This window comes from Gymnoscopelus braueri (assembly GCF_963280865.1).
Source record: "Gymnoscopelus braueri genome assembly, chromosome: 14".
Lineage (NCBI taxonomy): Eukaryota > Metazoa > Chordata > Actinopteri > Myctophiformes > Myctophidae > Gymnoscopelus > Gymnoscopelus braueri.
In genome coordinates, this window is record NC_137619.1 from 21,193,263 (window position 1) to 21,217,872 (window position 24,610).

At 40.5% G+C, this 24,610-nt stretch overlaps 2 protein-coding genes across 2 annotated transcripts; both read left to right on the forward strand.

Moving 5' to 3' along the window:
* Positions 1-240: 240 nt before the first annotated feature.
* LOC308100561 (calcium homeostasis modulator protein 2-like) lies at positions 241-8,838 on the forward strand (the record flags this gene model as incomplete). Its single annotated transcript, XM_080449629.1, has 3 exons — positions 241-390; positions 6,318-6,914; positions 8,392-8,838. 3 exons carry the CDS (start codon positions 241-243, stop codon positions 8,836-8,838), a joined length of 1,194 nt encoding a protein of 397 aa, XP_080305755.1.
* A 2,994-nt stretch (positions 8,839-11,832) lies between these two features.
* On the forward strand, positions 11,833-24,130 carry LOC308100427 (RING finger protein 122). The gene is made up of 6 exons (XM_080449475.1): positions 11,833-13,024; positions 17,778-17,934; positions 18,953-18,995; positions 19,115-19,156; positions 19,918-20,000; positions 22,945-24,130. The coding sequence occupies exons 1-6, from the start codon at positions 13,000-13,002 to the stop codon at positions 23,063-23,065; spliced, it is 471 nt and encodes a 156-aa protein (XP_080305601.1). The 5' UTR covers positions 11,833-12,999; the 3' UTR covers positions 23,066-24,130.
* The last annotated feature ends 480 nt before the right edge of the window (positions 24,131-24,610 follow it).

Below are 24,610 nucleotides of genomic sequence, written 5' to 3' on the forward strand. Positions count from 1 at the left end.
TTGCTTAACTCCGACCTAATCTTGCCTGATCATGTTGAATGGTTTAAATCAGTATCCTTATCAACTTCTGTTCCTTCCAGCTGATAGGTTGGCTGATGGTGGCAGTAATATCTCTGATGGTGTTCCTGTCGATGTGTGCCAACCGCTGCTGCTCTCCACTGGGCTACCAGCAAAAATACTACTGGTCCCAGTTTCGCTCCAGCGAGAAAACCTCTTCGAGCGCACGGGTGAAGTGGCCTCATGGCCGCCGAGAATGTAAAAAGCTTTTACGGCTTTGTGGTGCTGGGGAAGGAGGAGATGGAGTTGCTTGCCGAGCACCAGCAGAGTGTCCGTCCCATCTCCAGCACCGACTGGAACCGTGTGACCGGTCAGACTGAAATAAATATACCGGTATGCATTTCCTTTTGGGAAACGTACTACACTGTTGGATATGTTTGATCATATCACCATTTACACTAACTAATTTAAATGTATGTATGTACAAAAAGTCTTCTTAATTTCAAAAGCAGCTAAAATAACCGATCTACAAGCTTGTAGATTGGTTATTTTTGTTAACTGTCATACAACAAACTATATAGGGCTTAAGTGAGTAAGAAAGATGCTCCCCATACCCTCCGTTCTTTTTTTCCTTATTTTTTTTTTACAAATGGAACCCTGCAATCGTTAAATCAGGTGCACCATCAACCAACAACTTGTGAAGCAGTACTGAAGCTTGGCATGGATGAATACAGGGACAACAGTTGTTTACCTCTTGATATTTGTACGCACAAACGCACATGAAATTATTGTTGTGATTTCAATTGTAAGCTTCTGTTTTACAGTAATCATTTTCTGTCATTGTATTTTTACTTGTTTAAGTGATGCTGTGCTTTTCATTTAGCTGAATTGTTCTATGTACAAACCTTATCTACAAACAACTGCAAACCTTGGTCTATCATATCATTATCAGCAAATGCCAATATATTGACTGTTACCAGAAGATAATGGGGCGGCCATAGCTGAGTGGTTAGTGAGCCCGCCTAGGGAGCCAGAGGCCCTGATTGCCCCAGGTACGATTCCAGGCCACGCCAGCATATGTGTCGATGAAATGAAATTTGTCCCTGAGCAAGACTCTTCACCCCTAATTGCTCACAGGCCCTCATTGGAAACAAGCCCGCAAGGACTTTCATGAACGTCCTGTTAAAAGGAATTATCCTTATGGGGGAAACAATATATAATAATATGCCTTGAATTCCATTTTTGGTTTCTCTGTTGAGTTTGAATGATTTTTGCTAAATGGTCAATGAAAATCCTGCACTTCTATATGCTGCAGCATCGTTTCTATAGGTTCTCTACTGTGTTCTGACATTGTATATTGTTTCCAGTGCACCCATAAGTGTGATGTGTAAGAAAATGAGTTTGTCAGGCATCCTCAGAAAATGTACTGTAAATTTAGTTTAGTTAGAGAGCTTTGAGTATATGTTTCTGTTATATTTACTGTTTTAAACTTTTTATTTTCCTTCTTTGACTAACATTATTCTTTCAGAGTGTACTTTGTGTAGCTTGAATAGAATAGAATAGAATGAACAGGACGGTCAGGACCCAACACAGCTAATACTGAGGAAACAATATTGATTGATTGATTGAAACCTTTATTTATTCTCGAAAAGAGCATTGAGGTTTACCCTCATTTGCAATGCTGACGAGATTACATATACAAAAATCAACAATTAAGGCACATACATGTATAAAACACTGAAACAACAAAATAAACCATAACAGAACATTTGTAAGTTAAAAACAATTACATGTTGAGGTAGGGAGATTATATATAACGCACAACAGTTTAGCTACCTGACCAAGGCCTGTCTATCTGAATGTTTGCAGATTTAGTTAACATCTACCTAATCTATACACACTTAATGTATTATGTATTCTTATTCAATTAATTACAGTTCCACATTCTTTCTTGACATAAAAGTTGAGAACACTGTTGTCAAAAAGATCAAAAAGATCAATGTTTTTATATTTTCCCACACAATAAACCCTTCCCCTATTTGTACTTGTGTGTGTGAGTGTCTATGTGTGTGTGTGTGTGTGCGAGTGTGTGTGCGCGTGTGTGTGCGCGTGTGTGTGCGTGTGTGTGTGTGTGTGCGTGTGTGTGTGTGTGTGTGCGTGTGTGTGTGTGTGTGTGTGTGTGTGTGTGTGTGTGTGTGTGTGTGTGTGTGTGTGTCTGTGTGTGTGTGTGTGTGTGTGTGTGTGTGTGTGTGTGTGTGTGTGTGTGTGTGTGTGTGTGTGTTTGTGTGTGGTGTGTGTGTGTATGTGTGTGTGTGTGTGTGTGTGTGTGTGTGTGTGTGTGTGTGTGTGTGTGTGTGTGTGTGTGTGTGTGTGTGTGTGTGTGTGTGTGTGTGTGTGTGTGTGTGTGTGCGTTTGAGTGAGTGTGAGTACACACATGTGTGCGTCCCTGCATTCCCAGTAGGCTTTGAAGGCTTACTGTGTGGCTCCTGGAATCTCAAACTAGAGAGAACTTTCAACTATCAGGCTCCTCTCCTGTGGAACCATCGTTGAGGTTTGGTCCAGGAGGCAGACACCGTTAGTTTAAGAGCAGGCTAGGCTTAAAACGTTCCTTCCATTTGGGGAACAACAGCACCATCATCATCCATAGTCTCTAATGTTGTCATAGCCAGGGCAGTGCCACATTTGATTACCTCATTAACAAATGACATAACCTGCCTGGGGAAACATGTTCAACAACTCTTATGAACGTGTGGTGTGGTGAAGTAAGTAATTAAGTATGTACATTGTATTTGTACAGTATATAACACTTCTCACAGAGAGAACTCACAAAGTATATTTACAATATAAATAAAAACACAGCATGAAATATTCAAATGATTAAAAACAACAAAAACACACACACACACATAAAATTCAAAGACATTCCACAAGTGGTTCTTAAAAATGTCCACAGAGGCTGCAGCTCTCAAAACCTGTGGAAGGGCATTCCATACCTGGAATGCAGTTCGGGGTTAAGTGTCTTGCTCGGGGACATTTTGACACTTAAAGACGGGGTGCCGTGATTTTCAGTGATCCCCCCCCCTAAAACATAATCATCAGGTATTATGGTTATACTAGGAGGAAGATTTTTTTCAAAAAAATTTACAGAAATTGTTAAAATTATGTTTTTATATGGACACGCCTCCAGTTCATTAAGTATACCTGGTTCTCACCTTAGCACCTCCTCCACCACCTTAGCACCACCCACCTGTCCTAGTCCCTCCTCCTCCTCATGCCCACACCTGTTGTGTTATGATAATGAGGGGGAGGGTATGTTTTTACTATGTCACTAAAGCGCTGTTTCTCTATTGGCACGTTTGACCCTCAAGGTTTCAGCCTCCAGGTAGAAACTCAAAATAGTCAGAGAAGACATAAAATACCATAAAGACACCACCAGGGGGCTTAATGAAGTTCTATCAACCTCGTAGACACATGAAAAACAGAAAAAGTGCAAAACCATGGCACCACCTTTTTAAACCCTATTTTAAAAAAAAGAAAATAGAAGATCTACAAGCTCACAACGCATCGCAGTGAGCTTGTAGATTTGCTATCTTCACTATTATTCATATTTTATTTTCTTGGAAAGTGTCTACATTTAAATACAGCATGCTTTGATATTAAAAATAAAATGTACTTTTGAATACTTTCATTTGTAGTAATGTTTCACCAGGAGTATCTATACTTTGACTCAAGTACTGGGTTGAGTACTTTGGTCCACCACTGCTGCCAGTAGAGCCTCATTTTGAAGCATATGGTGATGTCCAGGACCCTTCACTGACCTGCTACAACAATATTATGTGCCCAGCAGGACCCTAAGGTCAGCTGTCCAGCGTCTATTGGTCATTCCTCGTAACAGGTCAGGTTGGGCGGCCATAGTCGAATGGTTAGAGAATGCTGTTCTGCAGGTCTTGAGAGCTGGGACGAAATTAAATCAAGTTTTTTTGTTGTTTTTAAACTGGGTGAGGCAGAAAACGAAAGAAAAACAACCTGAAAGTTTTCAGGTTGTTTTTCAGGTTGTGCGAAGCCACAGTTTTTTTGCAGCCAGTATGGTATGGCAAGTATACCAGCAGGCGTATAGAGCTCATAAACGCAAGGTGTGCGCGACACGCAGAAAGATGCGCAAGACCATCAAACCACGCGATTCTCATTAAAAAAAGCATTGGCAGATTCCGCCCCATAGGCCATAGCTAAAATAAAAGTGCGGTGTGACCGTGCCCAAATAGTGTTTCTACATTTGAGGTAGTTTTACTTTACTGGTGTATTTCCAATTTTCAATACTTTTACTTCTATTTCAGCAAAACTTAAACAATTCAATTCATACATGTGAAAAATTTACAGAAAGACCCACAGACAGTGGTGGACAGTAACTAAGTACATTTACTCAAGTACTGTACTTAAGTACAAATATGAGGTCTTTTTTTACTTTACTGGAGTATTTCCAATACATTTACTTCTACTCCACTCTCAGAGGCAAATATTGCACGTTTTTTTTACTTAAGTAAAAGTATCAACTGCAATGTAGAAATACTTTTTTACAAGTAAAAGTCCGGAATTCTAAATTTACTTGAGTAAAAGTACACAAGTATTAGTATCAAAAATGCACTTAAAGTACCAAAAGTAGAAAGTACTCATAATGCAGAATGTCCCATTTCACAAGTTTTCAAATATAAAATGTATACACATCTTTTGAAAATGGCATATCTACAAGCTCACAATGCACCACATCTTGACGCATTGTGAGATTTTAGATCGGCTATTTTCAAATGGCCGAAATGTATATAGGGCTGAAGTGGTTATAGTAGTAGGCTATGTTTTGTGATAATAATCTAAATCTATAAAATGACCCATCCCCTATTGGGGGGGGTGGGGCACGACTGACGACATCCCATGAATCGTCCAAAGGCACACTCGCCTACCTCTGCTTTTTGTATTTAAATGCTTGAGGTTTGTCATTCACTCACTGTCTTGTGTGTCCTGCAAATGCCATCTACTGTCTTCATTCCTGGCCGACTACTTACAAGGTAAAATTTGCCATTGTATTTGTTTATCGTATTATTTGCGGCTGTTTAGTCAAAAGACAATGTATGTTCATATTGGTATAGCTATTTAAGGTAAGCATAGTTTTTGGTATCCCTGGGTAATAAACCTTATATGCCTTAATACATGATAATTCAAAATGGCATAGTTTTTATATTATTTTTATATATTTGTTTTGAAAATGAAAAACAAAAAACAAGCATTAGAAGGACAATATCAGTCACCAAAATCAAGAATGTGTGTTTTCAATTAATCTAACATGGTTAAAATGGAGTTTGCAGTCAAAATGGGTTCATAAAGGAAGGGGGCGTGTAAGATAAAATGAATATCAAATATCAAAACACTGAACCTAGAAACTTAAATACTGCCTGGGGTGCACACAAAAGCCAGAGTAGCCATTACAATCACCCCAAAAGTGTTTGAAAGTGAACTATCCCTTTAAGCAGTCTAGAAACTGTTAGCAAGTGTCATATAACTGCTTACAAATGTCAAAAATATTAACAATGCTATTATCAAGACTTATATAGTATTAATAACACATAATAAGGTTAATAAGCAGCTTATAAGAACTTCATAAGTGCCTTATTAACTACTAATTAAATGCTTATTATGGCTTTATAATATAACAAAATGTTTTAGGACTGGACCACAGATGGACAAATTACATCATCAACTTGCGCCGGGCGTCCCCTTTGAGTAAAAGATGAACTGTTTCTAAAATGATTAAAATATTTAAGGTCTTATAGAGGGCAATTATATGTATTTATTATGGCATAAAGGGATTATTAATCAGGGATCCTTTTAATGTTCATGCTGGGGTTAGGGCTTTGTAGCCTGGCAATGCAGGTTTGTCTTGCACTTCTGGTGATTTATAGAGCACATCAGAATATTTCAATGTTTGTAAACAAACAGATTTTTCTGAGTATAATGTTTATGGATACTCACACAGTCAAGTGTCCACTACGTGAGCTATGTGTACATGCTTCGTTTCTTTATGGGTCAAACTCAGTGTTGAATGCCTTCATGCTTTTTTTGTGCTTGATTATTACTGTTTTAGTCAACAGTGAAAGCATGTTCTAACTCTAACAAACTGCAAAACATCTGCGAGAAAACAGAATCCATTCATTCATAACCAGTCACTACTACACATGTATACAGAAATTGGTGTTTAAAATACCAATGTCTGTAACTACTCTGTGACTAATTTAAAGTACCCCAGTCTTACCCCCCATCTCTCCCTGTAGCCTGACTTCTGGGGAGAGAAAACCTCACAAAACCTCACAACTTCTTCAAGATCCAAGAAGATGGCTGCCTATGCCTTCAGGTTCATGTCCCTGTTCTTCAAGAGCAAAGATATGATGATTTCCAACGGTCTTATCGCGCTGGGCACCGTGGCCAGCCAGACCGCGTACAATGTGTTCGCCTTCCACTGCCCCTGTTCCCCAGGGAGGAACTACCGCTACGGTCTGGCAGCCATCGGCATCCCTGCGATGACACTGTTCCTCATAGGGATCATGGCGAACAGGAGCACATGGGACCTGGTGTCTGAGTTCAGACTCAGAACGTGCAAGAAGCTGTCAGGGGCTGCAGCCTTCGCTCTGAAGGGGACGATCATTGGTCGGGCCGTGGTGGCCCCAATGACATGGGTGGTCATCTCCCTGCTGCGGGGTGAGGCCTACACATGTGCCCTCAGTGAGTTTATTGACCTTTCGGACATAGAGGACTTTCCACCCAACCAGAGTTCAGAGGTCCTGGCCAAATTCCCCTGCAAAGGAAGCGTCATAAAAGAGCTTGAGGGTTTTTGTCCTGAAGTTGAGCGACGGCTGAAGTATGAATCTCAGGTAATGGAGTGGTATTATTTCCTATGGTTAACCACATTAACCATGGCATCCCTATTTTGGCCATGTACAAAACAAATACAAAGATATCTATTAAAAAAACAATTGTAACATTTCTAACATTTCTCCAATCAAAAATAGCAGATTTAGAAGCTGCGACACATTGTGAGCTTGTAGATCAGCAACTTTAGCTATTTTTGAAATAGGGCTTAAGTTGTCATTAATTCCATCTCCTGAGTGGTTTTGTAAACATGGAAGAGTATTGTATGTAGAGCCATAAAGGTAAAAAATGCACAATAAGTTGAAAATTCCATGGCGATAACTGTGCTTGCTGAAGTATGAAAGTAAGATAGTGGAATATTAGTTTTATGCTCTTTTGCATAACTTCTGAATTCATTGTCTGAATATACAGTATGACATGTACTGAGGAGTTCATGCAGTTAGCTATGAGGCACACACACAAAAAAAACTGGAAAAATCACGTCCCCTGTGTAGCAAGAAAACATCTCCCCCTGACACCTTAGTCTGGGTTTTAGCTTATATCAAAGTAAGACTGTGCAGGCGGACCAAGTGCCTTGTGATGGGGAGCATCTTCTAGGTATCTTGTTATCTCAGCCAGTTAGTCCAACTGCCGCCCTTACACACACCTAATCGCAACACTTGTTGCATGCCTTCATCTCCTCTCTAACCTCTACTTCTTGTCTCACTCCATTGCATGGTCAAACATAGCTCCAATCGGAACCTCTCCCTCCGCTATATAGCTCAGAGATGAGGTTCCTTTAGAGCAGGACATTTTCGAATATTTTCCACATTACATGATACTTACCCTTTTCCACACATCTTATCCAAAAAGTAAAGGTTTTCTGCACTGCTCTCAGAAGTTTTAACTTTTAGCGGAAAAGAAAAATCTAAATGACGGGTTGGAACAAGTGTTTAAATCGCTTAAAATGTCAGAGTCAGACTGTGGCCAGTCAACCCCCGTCCGCATAAGCAGTACTGCTCCTGTAAGATTGCATTGGTAAACATGGCCACAGGCTGACATTTTAAGCGATTTAAACGCTTATTTCAACCCGTCAGTTTGATTTTTCTTTGCCGCAAGAAGGTAAAACATCTGAGAGCAGGGCAGAATACCTTTACTTTTTGTATACGATGTGCGGAAAAGGGTAGGCTAAGTATCATGCATAGTGGAAAATATTCAAAAATGTCCTGCTCAAACGGCACGAGCTGCGTGGGACCTCATCTCGGAACGGTAGCGGAGGGAGAGGTTCCAAATGGGGCTGGGTCAAACATGGCAGCATCTGGGACACTCTGTCTGCACCTGTAGATGTAGAAGATATTACATTATAATACATTAGCATTTTGATTGGAAATTGCTTAGAATACATAATTGTATTCCACTATCATGTGACTCTGACCTAATCTTGCCTGATCATGTTGAATGGTTTAAATCAGTATCCTTATCAACTTCTGTTCCTTCCAGCTGATAGGTTGGCTGATGGTGGCAGTAATATCTCTGATGGTGTTCATGTCAATGTGTGCCAACCGCTGCACCTCTCCACTGGGCTACCAGCAAGAATACTACTGGTCAAAGTTTCGCTCCAGCGAGAAAGACCTCTTCGAGCGCACGGGTGAAGTGCACGCCCGCCTCATGGCCGCCAAGAATGTCAAAAACTTTTATGGCTTTGTGGCGCTGGGGAAGGAGGAGATGGAGTTGTTTTCCGAGCACCAGCAGAGTGTCTGTCCCATCCCCAGCACCGACTGGAACCGTGTGACCGGTGTCTACCTCTACAGGGAGAAGAACAGATTACCCCTGTACAGCAGGCTGAACAAGTGGGCCCAGTACAACCTGGAGAACAACATGGATGCCATGGACAAGGAGGACAAGGATGTGTTCAGCTGTAGTCTCCTGACTCCAGGGCAAGATTAGCACTATGTGGTGCCCCAGGGCGACCTCAAGTCGCCCCCAACGGCCTATGGGTAATCCGGCCCTGCCTGACTCCTGTCTGAAGAACTCCTAGTAGGTAAAAGTAAATTAGATATTTCTGTCTGTGAGCAGATGTCAAAGAAATGTAAGGTTTGATATTGTCTTTGTTGTTGTCACTATGTGGTGACAACAACAAAGAAAGAAAAAAAGAAAAAAAGACTTAGTTGTCCAAAAAAAACTACAATTACAATTTACAAATTAGGCATTTAACAGATGCTAGTAGGCCTAACTTAGAAGTGCTAGATCTGAATAAGTCTGGAAAAATTTGGAATGAGTCTGCATTTCTGACTACAATGGGGAGAAGATTCCACAGTTTGGGAGCCATTGTGATAATTACATGTGATATTCAGTGTCATTGACAATCTCACTGCTGCTGAAACTGTTAATTGGGTAAGACACAGTGACATGTCTGTTGAGTGTTGTTAAGTCAAACTGGTTTATACCCATAGAGTTAAAATAAGTTTATACCCCCCAAAGATGTCCACGCTACCAAATAACACTTGTTGACGCCCCCTTCAGGATTTTTTGGTACGCACTATAGGGCTTAAGTCATAGAGGTATAATATAGGCTTAAGTGAGTAAAAAAGCTGTTCCCCATACCCTTCCGGTTTTTGTTCTTTTTACAAATGGAACCCTGCATGTCTCGTTAAATCTGGTGCACCATCAACCAACAACATGTGAAGCAGTACTGAAGCTTGGCATGGATGAATACAAGGACAACAGTTGTTTACCTCTTGATATTTGTATGCACAATCGCACATGAAATTATTGTTGTGATTTCAATTGTAAACTTCTGTTGAAGTAATTATTTTCTGTCATTGTATTTTCACTTGTTTAAGTGATGCTGTGCTTTTCATTTAGGTGAATTGTTCTATGTACAAACCTTATCTACAAACAACAGTAAACCTTGGTCTATCATATCATTATCAGCAAATGCCAATCTAATGACTGTTACCAGAAGATAATGGGATAATGGGGGAAACGATACTATATGGTAATATGCCTTGAATTCCAATTTTGGTTTCTCTGTTGAGTTTGAATGATTTTTGCTAAATGGTCAATGAAAACCCTGCACTTCTATATATAAGCCAGCAGGTGTAGCTGCAACATGGTTTCTATAGGTTCTCTACTGTTGTGTTCTGACATTGTATATTGTTTCCAGTGCACCCATAAGTGTGATGTGTAAGAAAATTAGCTCAAGTTTGTCAGGCATCCTCAGAAAATGTACAGTAAATGTTTAGTTAGAGAGCTTTGAGTATATGTTTCTGTTATATTTATTGTTTTAAACTTTTTATTTTCTTTCTTTGACAAACATTATTCTTGTCACTATTGTCAAAAATATCAATGTTTTTATATTTTTCCACACAATAAACCCCTCCCCTTTTTGTACAAAATACAGCATAATTGTAGAGAGTCCCACCATCTCAACAATTTGCCTCATAGTTACACATTTTCATTTTAGATGCTGATGGTTACACGAAGCAACATGTAGTTAGTGTAGTCAACACCAGTGCAACAACAGTAGAGTAAACTTCAGTTCTTTGATAAATAATTGCAAACTCACAAGCAGACACTAAGTGCAAAGGTCAAAGGCCACCCAGACAATAATTTTCCTGCAGGCAGACTTTTGTCTGCTTGCAGGCCTCTCATGTTTACTCATGTTGTTTAACTTCCTTATATCTGTCTCTGCTGTGTGGCTGGCTTGTCATATGTCATCATGTCATCTTTCCTCATGTTGGACTACTGTCGATGTGCAGCTGCACATCTCCCTCTGCCTTTCACTCTCACCTGTTTGTTGCTTTTGGTCTGTTCTGATTCCGGTCTATATATAGATATTGGCAAGGAGACAGAATGACAGCTAGCAGAATGTAATAAGATGTAAACACACAGGCAGTCAGGAAATACACAACTGCTTGTTTTTCTCTCTCTCTCTTTCTCTCTCTCTCGCCCATTGGGATGTGACTTCCTTCCTTTCATGCCCATGATGTATTTGTATGATGTGCTTGCTTTGCTGTGCTCCTGCACCCTTTCACAATTTTGAGGTATTTTTACTTTAGTGGAGTATTTCCAATTTTCTGTACTTTTACTTCTACTCCACTACATCTCAGAGGCAAATATTATTATACATTTACAATTAATTGAAAACTTTAGTTACTAGTTACGTACTTTGTAGATTTTGATTATTATTACAAAACATAAATTACGCACTGCCCTGTATACAGTACATCTCGGCCATTTGAAAATAGCCGATCTACAAGCTCACAATGCGTCCCATCGCGACACATTGTGAGCTTGTAGCTTTTCTATTTTCAATAATTTTTTAAAATACTTTTTATACATTTGAAAAGTTGTGAGATGGGACATTCTGCATAATGACTACTTTGTACTTAAGTAGGCTACATTTTGAACTCCGGACTTTTACTCGTAACTAGAGTGTTTCTATATTGCAGTATTGATACTTCTATTAAAATAAGAAATATGGGCATACTTTTTCCACCTCTGGTATAATGTGCTTGCTTTGCTGTGCTCCTGCACCCTTTCAGGCTGTTTATGTCTGTCTGTCTGTCTGTCTGACAGTCAGTCAGTCAGTCAGTCAGTCAGTCAGTCAGTCAGTCAGTCTGTCTGTCTGTCTGTCTGTCTGTCTGTCTGTCTGTCTGTCTGTCTGTCTGTCTGTCTGTCTGTCTGTCTGTCTGTCTGTCTGTCTGTCTGTCTGTCTGTCTCTTCCTGTCACCTTGTCTGTGTACCATCTGCTCTACTGCTACAGTACTTCATCATAGCCTGCAGCTGGAATTGGGGGGAGGTGAGAGAGAGAGGGGGGGGGGAGGAAGGAGGGGGCGGGAGACAGGCAGCAGAGCTGTGATGCAGGCAGCGAATCACATGAGCTCGGATCTGTTTACAAACTGAGAGAGAGAGAGAGAGAGAGAGAGAAGAGAAGTGCTGCTCGGCGGTGGGGAACCATTAGGAGGAGGAGAGATAACAGAAAAGGCAACGGAAGACCAGAGAGGTGGGGAGTGGACGTGTGGAAGCCCTGCCTGGTCCTTAGATTTGTATTTGATTATTCCCAGTCGTTTCTAGTATTTGTTAAAAACAAATCTGTGATTTTGTGGAGCAGATGGTGGGGGTGGGCTGAGGAGAGAGAGAGAGAGAGAGAGAGAGAGAGAGAGAGAGAGAGAGAGAGAGAGAGAGAGGATCATCGGCAGTCTGACTGACTGACTGACTGGAGAAACACCGCTGGGGGAATCCATCCGGATCATTTCTTTGTTTCTCCCTAATTGGCCACAAGGCAGGATTTCACCAGAGGAAACCATCGTGGAAGAAGATCCCAGAGGAAAGAATGTAAAGGACGAGTTAGACTGAGAAGAAAAAGAGAGACAAAGAAAGGAGAGGAGGGGGGGGGGACACAGGAGGGGAGCCTTGTGACAATGTTTTGAAGGGAGACAAAGCAAGAAAGAAAAAAACCCTGGGACTTCTATTCATCTTTGCGGATGATTTTCTTTTCATAAATGTGGGTGATTGTCAATGACATTGACGTGCTTTCCTCAAAGATCACCGGCTCGTCACCATATGGTTAATTATGTCTTTGTTATGATGGGAAGAAGGGAGAACATTTTAGATTCAGCTTCCCCTCCTCTGTCTGTCTGACACCCACACTGTTGTTTTGCAGCATGACTCTGAATCAAAGCTCGGACCTGTCTGTCAGGAGCTCTTCTTTTTTGGCTTAAACATCACCAGCATCTTAATTTGCCCAAATCGTCTGCAGAGTAAAATAATCAGTGTAGTCTTCTTGAGGAATTGTATAGATCTTCTACAGAACTCAAAACTCACAAGGTTTGACCTCTATATCAAGAAGTCTATCTACCAAGGAACTATCAGCAGCTGAAATATAATATAATTTTCTTGTAACAGAACCCGAAAAGGAGTGTACAATATAGCCTATTGACTGTGGCTCTGACTGACTGATCAGGGATTTTGGTAACATCTTTGAAAAGACACCCACGGGAGACTTGCTTTAGGATCCAGGCGACCGTGACATCAAAGGTCAGGTGGAGACGGTTGGTGGTCCGAAAGGTTCTGGGACTGCCTGGCTCATCGGTCGCTGGTTTCATGCACCCCGTGCAGTGGTGTAGCGGTAGGTAGTGGATCCAAATAATGAACACATTGTGATATATGATATGGACATTTTATGCAACAATTCAAAAAGTATTACAGTGATAACAAAGTGAGATGAATGAAACGCAGGGGTATGTTTTTACAAAGAGTATATCAGCTCCCAAAAAAATAGACCAAACTAATACAAAAACAGAATCAAGATGTAAGTCAAGCAAACACACATACTGTACAACTGCAATATTGCATTGACAACAGAAGACATCAGGCTACGTTTGATGGATGGACTAGTTCAGAATCCTGTTATTATGGACAGCAGTGTGTGTAGCAGAATCTTCTGAATGTTGCTTTTAGCCCCTTCAGCAGCACCACTTGGTTCTAAAACGGTCCTCTCTGGTGTTCACTGAGTGGCCTCTACCTTTTAGCACTTTTAGCTCTCTGCACTATCAATGATTTACTAGCATCCTGCTAAGATTACAGATACAGTAGCCTACCTCAACAGTCGTCCGTCCCCCCACACACAGACATACACAAACACACCCACACCTGACCTCATCCACCCCCAGTTCCCCAGACCAGCACCCCATGATGTGCAGTGACGGCCATGACCTATCCTTGGCTCAACAGGCATAGCCTTTGACCCAGCCAGTACAGACCATGTTGAGAGGACAAGAGTTGCAGTGGCACTTGACCTCAGAGGGAAACTAAAAGTAGCCCACTGCTTTCTGCCGCCAGCAGTTTTAGTTTGAGTTAAAAGTGCCCCCTAGCTGAACCCCGAAGCAACGGTTCCTCTGTTGTTGTCCACTAGCACAAAGAGAAACACACACTTTGGCAGGCGTTCCTGGGCCAAGGAGCAAGTGGAACACATTCCTGGGTGACGCAAGGACTGTTGTAAATGTTCACATACAAGTGCCTTGAAATGGTGGAGAATTGTTTCAGTTACTGTGAGAGCATATATGTTTTTAAGATTCCTGGTGTAATCCTCTTCTGGGGAGAACAGGGATAAGGGAACAGTTTAGCTTTAGATCAGACTTCAGGGAGATAGATAGTTGGGTAACACTTTAGTTGTAGTGAACTCAACTCAACTCAAAATGTATTTGTATAACCCTTAATCACTGTGAGAGTCTCAGAGGGCTTTATGCAGGCCCACATTTTAACAAAGGAAACAAACGATAAAGAAAGATCCTTCATCTGAAGGATGAAGGATCACTAAAGATGGGACCCCCAGACAGGCAATGGGTGGGCGGCGCTATGTGCTGAGTGGAGAATACCCAAAACAAATGCGCTTGTGAACACACACACACACACACACACACACACACACACACACACACACACACGCTTTTGCACTCATGTATGCATGCCATACACACTAATCCAAAAAGGACAAGAGTTTATTGTATGAAAAATATAAAAACATTGATCTGTCAATATTTTTGACAACAGCTGGTAAAGTGACTTTAACCACTTGTAAACCTGGCATACGATAGGAGACGACGTGAGGATGCGATCTGCTATTTTTTAAAACATTTTTAATAGGGCTCAACTGGTGGTTAATAGTCTCAAATTAGAGCTACACAATAGTAGCATATTGATAATAAATATAACACAATGTGGGAAAGCAATGGTCAATAAGGTTCACAAGACAATTGCCATAAAATATGTTGCTGTCTGATGCAGGTCAGTTGAGGACACACAGCCATGGCCAAGACTAGAAGGGAACAACATGCAGGTTCAGTGGGTCAGTAGTCCACTGGGCATTTACTGTAAGACTGCCAGGGTTCTGAAACCTTTTCGGCTCGAGACCCTAAAGAGAAATATGGTGCCTCCCTGGGACCCAAACTTACAAAAACACATTATAAATGCATCACTTGAGCCATCACTTGAAAAATATTGAAAATAGCCTATCTACAAGCTCACATGATTTCTGTACAAATGTTTTTATTTTTAATTCTTTATTTTTAGAAATTGGTAAAATATTTTAATGTTTTGTTTTTGAAGGAAACGTAAAAACAACAACAAGATTAAAAATGTTCATGCAACCCCCAAAAAACGGTCCATGACTTAACCACTTAAACCCCAGCATCCTTATTCTGGGGCAGGCTTTCTCTGAAAATAGCAGGTCTACAAGCTCACAACGTGTCGCTTGTAGAACTGCTATTTTCAGAGAAAGCCTTCCCCACAGTAACAGACAACATAAAAGATACTAGTATCGAGCCCCAAGGGACTCTGGGGTTTAAGTGGTTAAAACAGTTGGGAAACACTGCTGTAAAATATGGTGCTGTCTGTCTGGTGCAGAAAGGGAACTACAGGACCATAAGTAGGAGCCTGGGGACATAGGGTTCCACATGGCCTAGATTCCATGTAAAAACGTCACTCTCATAGGCATGTCACGCTCACAATTCACTCACACAGACAGGGGATACAAAACACAGTGACGAGATACAGCAAGGTTCACATTAGGGGTGAAGCCCAGCCCCAGTCCACGCCAATGATTCACAACGCAACAAGTTGCAACTCGCAACCAGTTGCAGCGGTCTGAATTGACCGGTTGCAGGTCGGTGCACTTTTGGGATTCTGTTTCAAGTGGTTACAGTTGCAACTTGTTGTGTTGTTGCGAATCATTGGTGCGGACTGAACTTTAGATAAGACCTGACTTAACCCCTTAAGACCTGAGGCCGAAATGTCTTCTAAATCCTAACAGTTTTCTGAAAATTTTCTATGTCAGTGGATCTCAAACATTTTCATAGCAAGGACCCCCAAAATGATATGTATTTGGCCACGGACCCCCCCATCTCAAAAGCAAAGTTTTGAGTTAAAATGTAAATTCAAAGATTTTCAAAAATTTTCTAAAATAGCAGATCTACAAGCTCGTTGACTAACATTGACCGCCTGTCCACCACTACTTAACTTGGAGTCAATAGCATACTGTATCATATATGTTTATAATTATTTTAATATTAATACACATATCATAAGCTTATATTTATGTTGCTTTATAATGTTTAGTGTAACCTTTCAAGTATAAATTATTAGAATATAATATTTATTCTGAAGACAAAAAAAAAACGGATTAAAAATAATAATAATAATAATAATTTATATATCTTGTCTGTCCTTATCTCTGTTTCTGGTCCTATAACACACACACACGCACACGCACACACACACACACACACACACACACACACACACACACACACACACACACAAACACACACACACACACACACACACACACACACACACACACACACACACACACACACACACACGTACACACACACACTCATCGGAGAACAAAACAGAAAGCTGATATACATGTACACAGTAGCCCAGCACCACATGTGCTCATATCTCCATATCCATCTCAGTGTGAAAAGGTCACACACCGCTAGAAACCTCTCTTGTTATGTTGGTATTTGGAAAAAGGAGTCTTTCCAGATGCACTATGCACAGTATACAGAGAAAGAATGGGGGAGTCTAATTAGGCGATAAAACTTTGAGCTACTGTATGGCACGCATTCATGGGTTCATGCAAATTTTCCTTATAAATTCACATTTGAATTGCCTTGGCCCATGGGGCAAAGCACCAATATGCCGTGAAGAATGTGCTTACATCACTTGATGGTTTCGAGTCCCATTCATGATTTTTAAATGGCATGTATAAAACCGCCTTTTTATGTACAGTAGGCCTAATATGTCTATGAGCACACAAATTCTCTTTTGACGTTTGTGACAATTTCCAGTGCATTTTAAAACACCACATTCCTCACACATAAGCTATCCTATCTGTGTCCACTTGTGGCTAACACATGAAACACAGTCATAGATTCAAATGCCTAACAGTTTTCATTACCAACGAACAGTAGGTTGTATTCATGAGCGCCTTGTTCTTTGTATGATGGCAGAGCGCTCTGCAGGTTGTGGAACTGGTTCAGAAACAAACGCCAGTGGAGTCCCCCGGCTCTTGGATCCATTTGAGAGTAGTTAAGCTCAGACATGATAGCACACATCTCACATTAATTTTCTGGCAATTTGTAAAGCCACTTGGCCTCTGGTTTCAACTTCTAATTTTCAGTGGACTTCAACTTCAGCTTATTTCATGCTATAGGATCTGATTATGGCCTTCTACCTCTGGGTTTCTTTATGGCCTGTTTTCGGACAAGTTGCAAAGCCTTTTGTCTTTTAATGTCATCCCTTTGTTCATAGTCTATTTAAACATAGCATCTTACTTATTATCTTTATGTACTGTATGTCTATTACTGATGTATTGACGTATTTCTGATTGTGAAACTTAGCATAGCATGTAGTTACACTGCGATAGTGACTACTTATACTAAAAATGTGTATGACAATACTCAGCTATTTTTGCTGTTTTTAGCCATTATAAAGTTTAAGCCTACTTATCCATGTTTTTTCCTATTTCAATTTGCACACATGATATCTCAAAGAGCAGTAGACTCTGAGGGCTGCAAGGCTTTTAGATTCTTGTCTTGTTAAACAATTGGCTGACAGTCAATAGTTTAAAAACGTGTCGCAATTATCGGCCAAAACCGATACCCATAGCATCTCTTAATTTTATTTAAATTTCAGTCATTCTGTTCAACATGCTTTATTACCATAATACAAGAACACTTACTGTATAATGCCAATGCCAGAGCAAGATGCATACAGAATAATTGATGAATCCAACGTTTAGACTTCAAATGAAGGGGTGACTGCTGTTTACTTCTGTCTCTAGAATGCGATGGATTTGTTTTCTTTCCTCGCAGGGTGTTTGTGTGGTTTTGGACTACAGAACTCAGGTCCCCATTGCAAGATGACATCTGAAGAGATGTACCACCTGCCCCTCAACGTCTACGTCATCATCCTGGGCATCGGCCTCTTCATCTCCATGCTCAGCCTCATCTTCTGCTGCTACCTGTTCAGGTAGGAAGCATTGTGTCACAGCATAGTGTAGATGACAGAGAACCCAGCTTCAGATTGGACAATCACTCGTTTGAATTCACAGCCAATGTGGGAAAACTGGATATGAAGAGCAATAGTACACTGTAGAATCATTGTGTGCATCTAACCCATTAACCCATTAAGACTAGGAAAGCTTATTAGCCTGTTATACCTTTAAACAGCGGCGTAACGAGGCTGCAGTGGGTGGTCACCATGGGCCCTCCTCAAATTTTTTTTTTTTAAATGACGAAGACGCTTTCCCAGTTTTAATGGGTTAATTTTGTGTGTACAAAAACAACTAAATGGGCCTGTAACCCATTTGCTTACATTTGCACACTCTCAGAGTTACAAATGCATGAATTAAAAAGATTTTTGCTGCATAGTCAATGTATGTTTGGACACACTCATAATAATAGAGTATAATATTTCAGTTGCAGGTGTACTGTAAGATGCTGCCTTTTCACCGGCAGATGCCTTTGCGTTTGTGACTGTGGATTAATCCTGCAATTGTCCTGCGAAAAGACCTAAAAGACATAAAATACGGTGGTTTACACAATAATGTGCCAAAGCGACAAGTGCACATAGAAGCCACTGACAGATTTTGGTGTTTTCAAACCTACGCAGGCAAATATTTGGATGTTCTTGTGGGATCCACAATAACGTAATACATGTCAAGAGTGCTTTCACAGCCGACCAATGACCAATCCCAGTGTTTACTACTTGTGCGTAGGCGGGTCCAGCCCATTATGTTAATGTAATCCATAATAACGCATTCTTGGCACTTATAGAAATGCAGGCTGATACTTGAGCTTGGTATGGGTGTAAATTCCAGGATGAACAACGCTCATGACTCCTCTCACAGTTGACACACGGCATGATAAGACACGCTTGAAAAAAGACAGATATGGTACCAACCAGGCATATTAAATATATACTATATTATGTATATGGATATATGCTTGTTATATACTCTAATAAGTGTTTGTTTCATATTCCACAGACTGAGACGACAAAGTTCAAGAGAACAGTATGGCTATAATGAGGTAATATAGAAGCAACATTGCCTGTTTATATCTACTGTTACTGTACTTACTATGTATGGCAATATTAATTAGTTAGCAGAAAAGTATGCATATTCAAATACATTTTTTGTTATCATCAGGTGGTTTTAAAAGGTGCTGGGAAGAAACTGAGCCTTCTTGGGGTAAGTTGTGGGGGAGATTAACAGTGGAGCCTTTATGAGGCAATGGCATACTGTAAAATCCTCTCACTCTTTGGAGTTAAATTAACACAGACAATTTTGGCCAAATAACAATAAACGAGAATAACAAAGAATTTGTTGCCAACAATAAAAATGTGAACAACATTGTTTCACTCATGGAAAGTGTCATGATTGTTCTTTATAATTATGGTTGAGGTTGTCAATTTATATTGCGTCATCATTTTACTCATGTATCACGGCCCTAAGGCTGTTAAAGTGCTTCTTTGTGGGTATGGTGATGGAGTGAGAGGAAAGATTTTGTGTTCACCAGGAAACCATCTTTATGACACTGTTGTTTTTCTTGCTGTTGTCAATGGAAATTTGTGACTAAATAAAGAAAATACTGTGCATTCCCAAGCGTACTGGGAGCTTAGCAATATTTCACTGCTGAGAAGTATTTAAAATAATAATTAATAGTAAAAGTATGTGAAATTAAATAAAGTAGAATTTAAATCGTCGTAACAAGAATTTCTCTGAAAATCCATATAGCTCTACTAGCAAACAAACAAGCAATCCAACAGTTTAATTACATCATCTTACATCTATAATTACTGAGGGTGGGGTATGGGGGGCTTTCAGGTTAGAACTGCTTGGAAGATGGGGGAGTATGGGGAGGCTTTCAGGTACGAAGGGGTGTGATGTGATATTGAATAAGTAGTGGGTTATGGTGAAGCATTTCTAAATGTATTTTCTCTGTGCTGCAGCAAACATGTGCTGTGTGTTTAGAAGAGTTCCGCAGCAGGGATGAGCTTGGAGTTTGTCCGTGCTCCCATGCATTTCACAAGAAGTAAGTTTACCAGCCTCGTTTGGAAGTCACAGTGACAATGTTTATTTTTATGATTAATACTTTGTTAATTTTCTCAGGTATAAGAACATACAGATACATCAACAAACAACACAGACACGTAAAATAAAATACTCACTCAAAAAATAAAACATACAAACAATAGAAACGACAAATGTAAAGTGGACAGAAGCATACAGCATTCCACCTCAGCCTCAATCTTTATACACCTTTTCCAGTAGATGTAGCTTAATTAGAGCTGGAAACATCATCAGAGTCCCGACACGTGTCAGTGATAATGTCCCCATTTTAGATCATACTTGTCCATCCTGTTAAGAAACCTGTATGACAGTCGCTCGTAAGCGACCAGTTGTCCAAGAGAGGTGTACAGGTGCAGATGAGGCTTTCCAGTCTTTGACCAAAAGCCTCCTACCTAACATGAGGGCAGTCTGAGTCACAGTGACAATGTAATCCATGTATGACATTCCTTCCATCCATTCCTGACCAGCTGAATCAATACGCATATTATACATTTTTTTCAAAGTTAAGCCTAATTTGTATTTTGTTGCATGAAAATAACTGACAATGTATAAATTAAGCTTTCAAATTCAGAGAAGCAAGACTCAAATTTGTTTCCAGATTTTGTTTATGCTTGCCAGTCATGATTGAATCTAGTTAGTACCCCTCAACCTGTCCCTCTTCTATTTTCTTTCTCAGATGACAAAAAAATGCAATGGAAAGACCTCAGTTTACTCTCATTTGATTAAATATCATTTACGACTTTAGTCCTATTTTTCAAAATAATTTCAAAAATTCTCTCTATTATTTCGAAAATAGACGAGCTACAAGCTACAAGACTCTCCCTTGCAACTTACCTAATGGGAAGATTACTGCAATGACTCATGTGGAGGGGTTGATTGAGCTTTAAAACCCACCACAGTCATACTCACAACTTGACATGAGGAGGGTGGAATATTCTAATGGATAGCGATACTTCCCTTCAATCAATACACTGCAGATCTGATCCAATGAACAAGAAAGGTTTTGATTGATTGATTGATCCTTGCGGTCTTGTTTCCATTGGGGTCCCATGTATTCAATTCATCAACATAACATAAAAAATAACACCAACATTCAATATCATCACAAATATAAAACACTATGTGTACGAATGAGTGTAAATCCTCCTGAAATGTGGATTTTCAGGCCTGTTTTAAAGAAAGCAAGTGATCCACATTTTTTAAGGTATGGGGTCAGGGCATTCCACACTTTTACCCATGTTTGTTTTATAGGGTGTTACCAGATCGTTGTTGTCGCTCCCAATAGTATTGTGGCTGTGGGTGTCGCTCACTATTTTTAGGTATTTAGTCAGACATGCGGGTATTGAGGGCATTGAGGGCAAAGTCCCATTGACTATTTTGAAAGCCAATCCCATTTTTAATTGCTTAACCCCATGTCTTCTACCCTGAGCCATCCTAGGCTAGTAAAATGGGTTGGAAAAAGGTGGGTCATGGGCCCCAGGCCGAGAAGTAGTCAAATTGGTTTGTTTTGGGAGGTTTGAAGCTTCGTCTTCTGTGACATTGAGATGTTGGAGAACCAGGAGGTGCAAGCATAGTCAAAGTGGCATTTGTTGACAAAAGAGGACATTCTGCCCAAAAATCTTATTCTTTGATTTACTTTTTTGATCACCTTTGTTGTCTTGCTTTCACCTGTCAGTTTGTTTGAATACAGCTCAAATGGGTAACCTCTTCTTTGCTAGAGATTACTATGTCATCAACTTGCATTTACCATACTGAGGGAATGTTTGGAACCAAAAAGAATGTATTCTGTTTTTACCAAGGAGTAGTGACCGTTTGTTACTACACACTAGGTTCCTATCAACAACCTCAATAACATGTGTCTTTTCACAATCCCTTGCTGCTGCACCTGCATATGCTCCCTCATTGTAAGTTGCATAAGTGGGTCCACCATATGACTAAAATGTAACTATAAACCATCAGAAAATAATAACTTCCCTGTGGAATCATCTTTGTGTCCATCAAACCAGTCTGCTGTTCATGCAAATAAACAGCTATATTGCCGAGTATTGGCAATTCAAGCAATCCCCTTTTCTGAAAACAGACAGTATGGAAAGTTGAGAGATAGACAGCAAAGTTGAGGCTCAAGAGAAAAAGTTGTGAGATTCAATCTTGCGTCAGGAAGGGATAATGCAGGTCCGTGACATGGACTCACTAGATATTTTTAGCTTTGGTAAAGAATAGTTTTTGTGTGCAAAGCTTGACTTAATTGTTGAAGCTCATACGAGTCACAGACATTCCATTCTGGATTTTCCCTTTTCTTTTTTACTTAAGACTTAACAGCTGATGTAGTAGTTACAAAAGCCGTGAAAAACACCGATTCAACTTGCCGCCCAGAGGCAAGTGACAGGCAAAATACTTGACACGCAAACACTTAACGTGACCTTGCATGTTTGTCTATGAACATGTTTTACTCAGCACTCCCATTCTTGCCCTGCAGCTCAGGTGTAACATGAACAGTCAGAATAGTAGTGCTTTTGGTTCTAGTTACCTCAAATTGTCAGCAAATGTCAGTCAGCATTGATGCTGTTCAATGCTGACTGAGTTTCTGATCAATGCAGGTCAATCTCTTATCCTTAATTTCCCCCAGGGAACATTTCAACAAGACTCAAACAAATAGACATCATTGAGCACAAGAGAAATGTCCTAAACCTCAAAATATGCCACTTTGCATTAAATTAACATCCAAATTGGACTGTGTTTGCCAAACACCCTGCTAATCTTTGAGTGTGCCATCTCACCCGATTAATGCTGGATATCTTCTGCTCTCACCCAGCACCAGGGGAAAATATGGTCTGCTGTGCACAGAGCAACAGCTCCCACAGGCTTTGGGGTTCATGACATGACATCTAATGTCCCCACCTCCCTAGGTGTCTGCTGAAATGGCTGGAGATCCGAAGCGTCTGCCCGATGTGCAACAAGCCCATCTGCCGCCTGCAGCCTGACCCCCCACAGGGGGCAGAAGGGCCGCAGAGCCCCCTGGAGGTCTGAGGCCATTACCAACCACCGTCACCACAGGATCGGCGTAAATACCCCTTGTGTTGTGTAGGATAAGCACCTATGTAGAAACTTGATTTGGGATGCTAGAGGAAATGTGGGGAGGGGGTTGGGCATTTGTCGGTGACATCATTGGGGTTATCATCTGTGTCACTTTCCACGGTGGGAGACGTGAGAAGAGACAACATGCAATACACCATCTCACTCTCCTCTCAATCGCATCTCCCACTAAGGGTATAATATACAGGGGCTGGTTTCTACTATATATCCTCACTGTTCCTTCCAGTTCCCTTGAAAAGATTGTACCCGGATAGAGAAGAAGTTGGTGATTATTGACGTTTCAAGCACAACTCAAGACCCCTGGACCTTTTAATCGTAAAGATGCCTCAACTGTAGATTTTAATCAACCCCAACACCAGCTAGCTACCACCAGCTTTGGACGTATCAGACACTCCTTCAGCTCTCGTTTAGCTTGCCAATGTGAAGGTTTGTGTAGCCATGTGAATGGACTGTGGATATTTGTGCAATGGACAATGAAAGGAGTTTACATTGATACATTTTTTTTATTATTAAAAAGATTAGACCTAAGATGGTGAGCTATCATGAGACAGGGATGGTGAATTATAGCTGTATTATTCCTTTGTTAGGCAGTTGGTGGCCTCCATCCTGTATTGCCAAGCTCTGATTGGTCAGTGGGTTAAGCCATATGGGGTTATTATGGTGTCTGATTGGACCAGATCCCCACCTGCCCCTCCCACTGCTGCCATCACACACACCTGTATAAGGTATCCAGCTATGACCAAGGGTTCAGAGTGACCCAGTCACTAAAGTTATCTCATCAACAGTAAAGTATACTATACAGTACATATATACATATATACAGTACATAGTCTTTAAGTTATTTCTATGGAGTTGTTTTGTATCATAACTGGCTTTCAATAAAATGCGTAGTGTTTCAGTGATACTAAAGCCCTCTGACTATCATTTCTCTAATAAGAGAGGACAGCTGTGGAACCTTTTGGGAGGGGTTACCAGTGACGTGGAGAGAAGGTGAGAGACTGGTCTTGTCGCCACTTTTAGAGCATTTTCAGGAGTTTTAAGTGCCTGTAGGAAAGTGTCATAGGCATAACGGTAAAACGGTCAGAACCACACGTGACCTTTTTTTCCCCAGATTTCTTACTTTTTCTCCCTATTTAGTTGTTATGCCAATTCCTGATTCCATTCTAGTCCCTTGCCCCTGCTACAGTTGGTTCTAATGAGAGCATAGACAATCATGCGTCTCCTCCGATATGCGTGATGTCTTTTCACCTGACAGAATTATTATTATAATTATTATAATTCATGTACGTATTTTACATTTTATGCATGTCTTATGTTAGTATTGGTAACATTTAAGAACTGAGCCTCTCTGCTGTAGTGATAAAAATAGGCATGTGATATCAACTGCCTCTTAATGCTGGCTCCTTGTCTAAGTGAGGTGACCGATAACACTTCCCTTTCTGTTGAAACGTTTTGATTCTGTGTAATACTGCCATGATG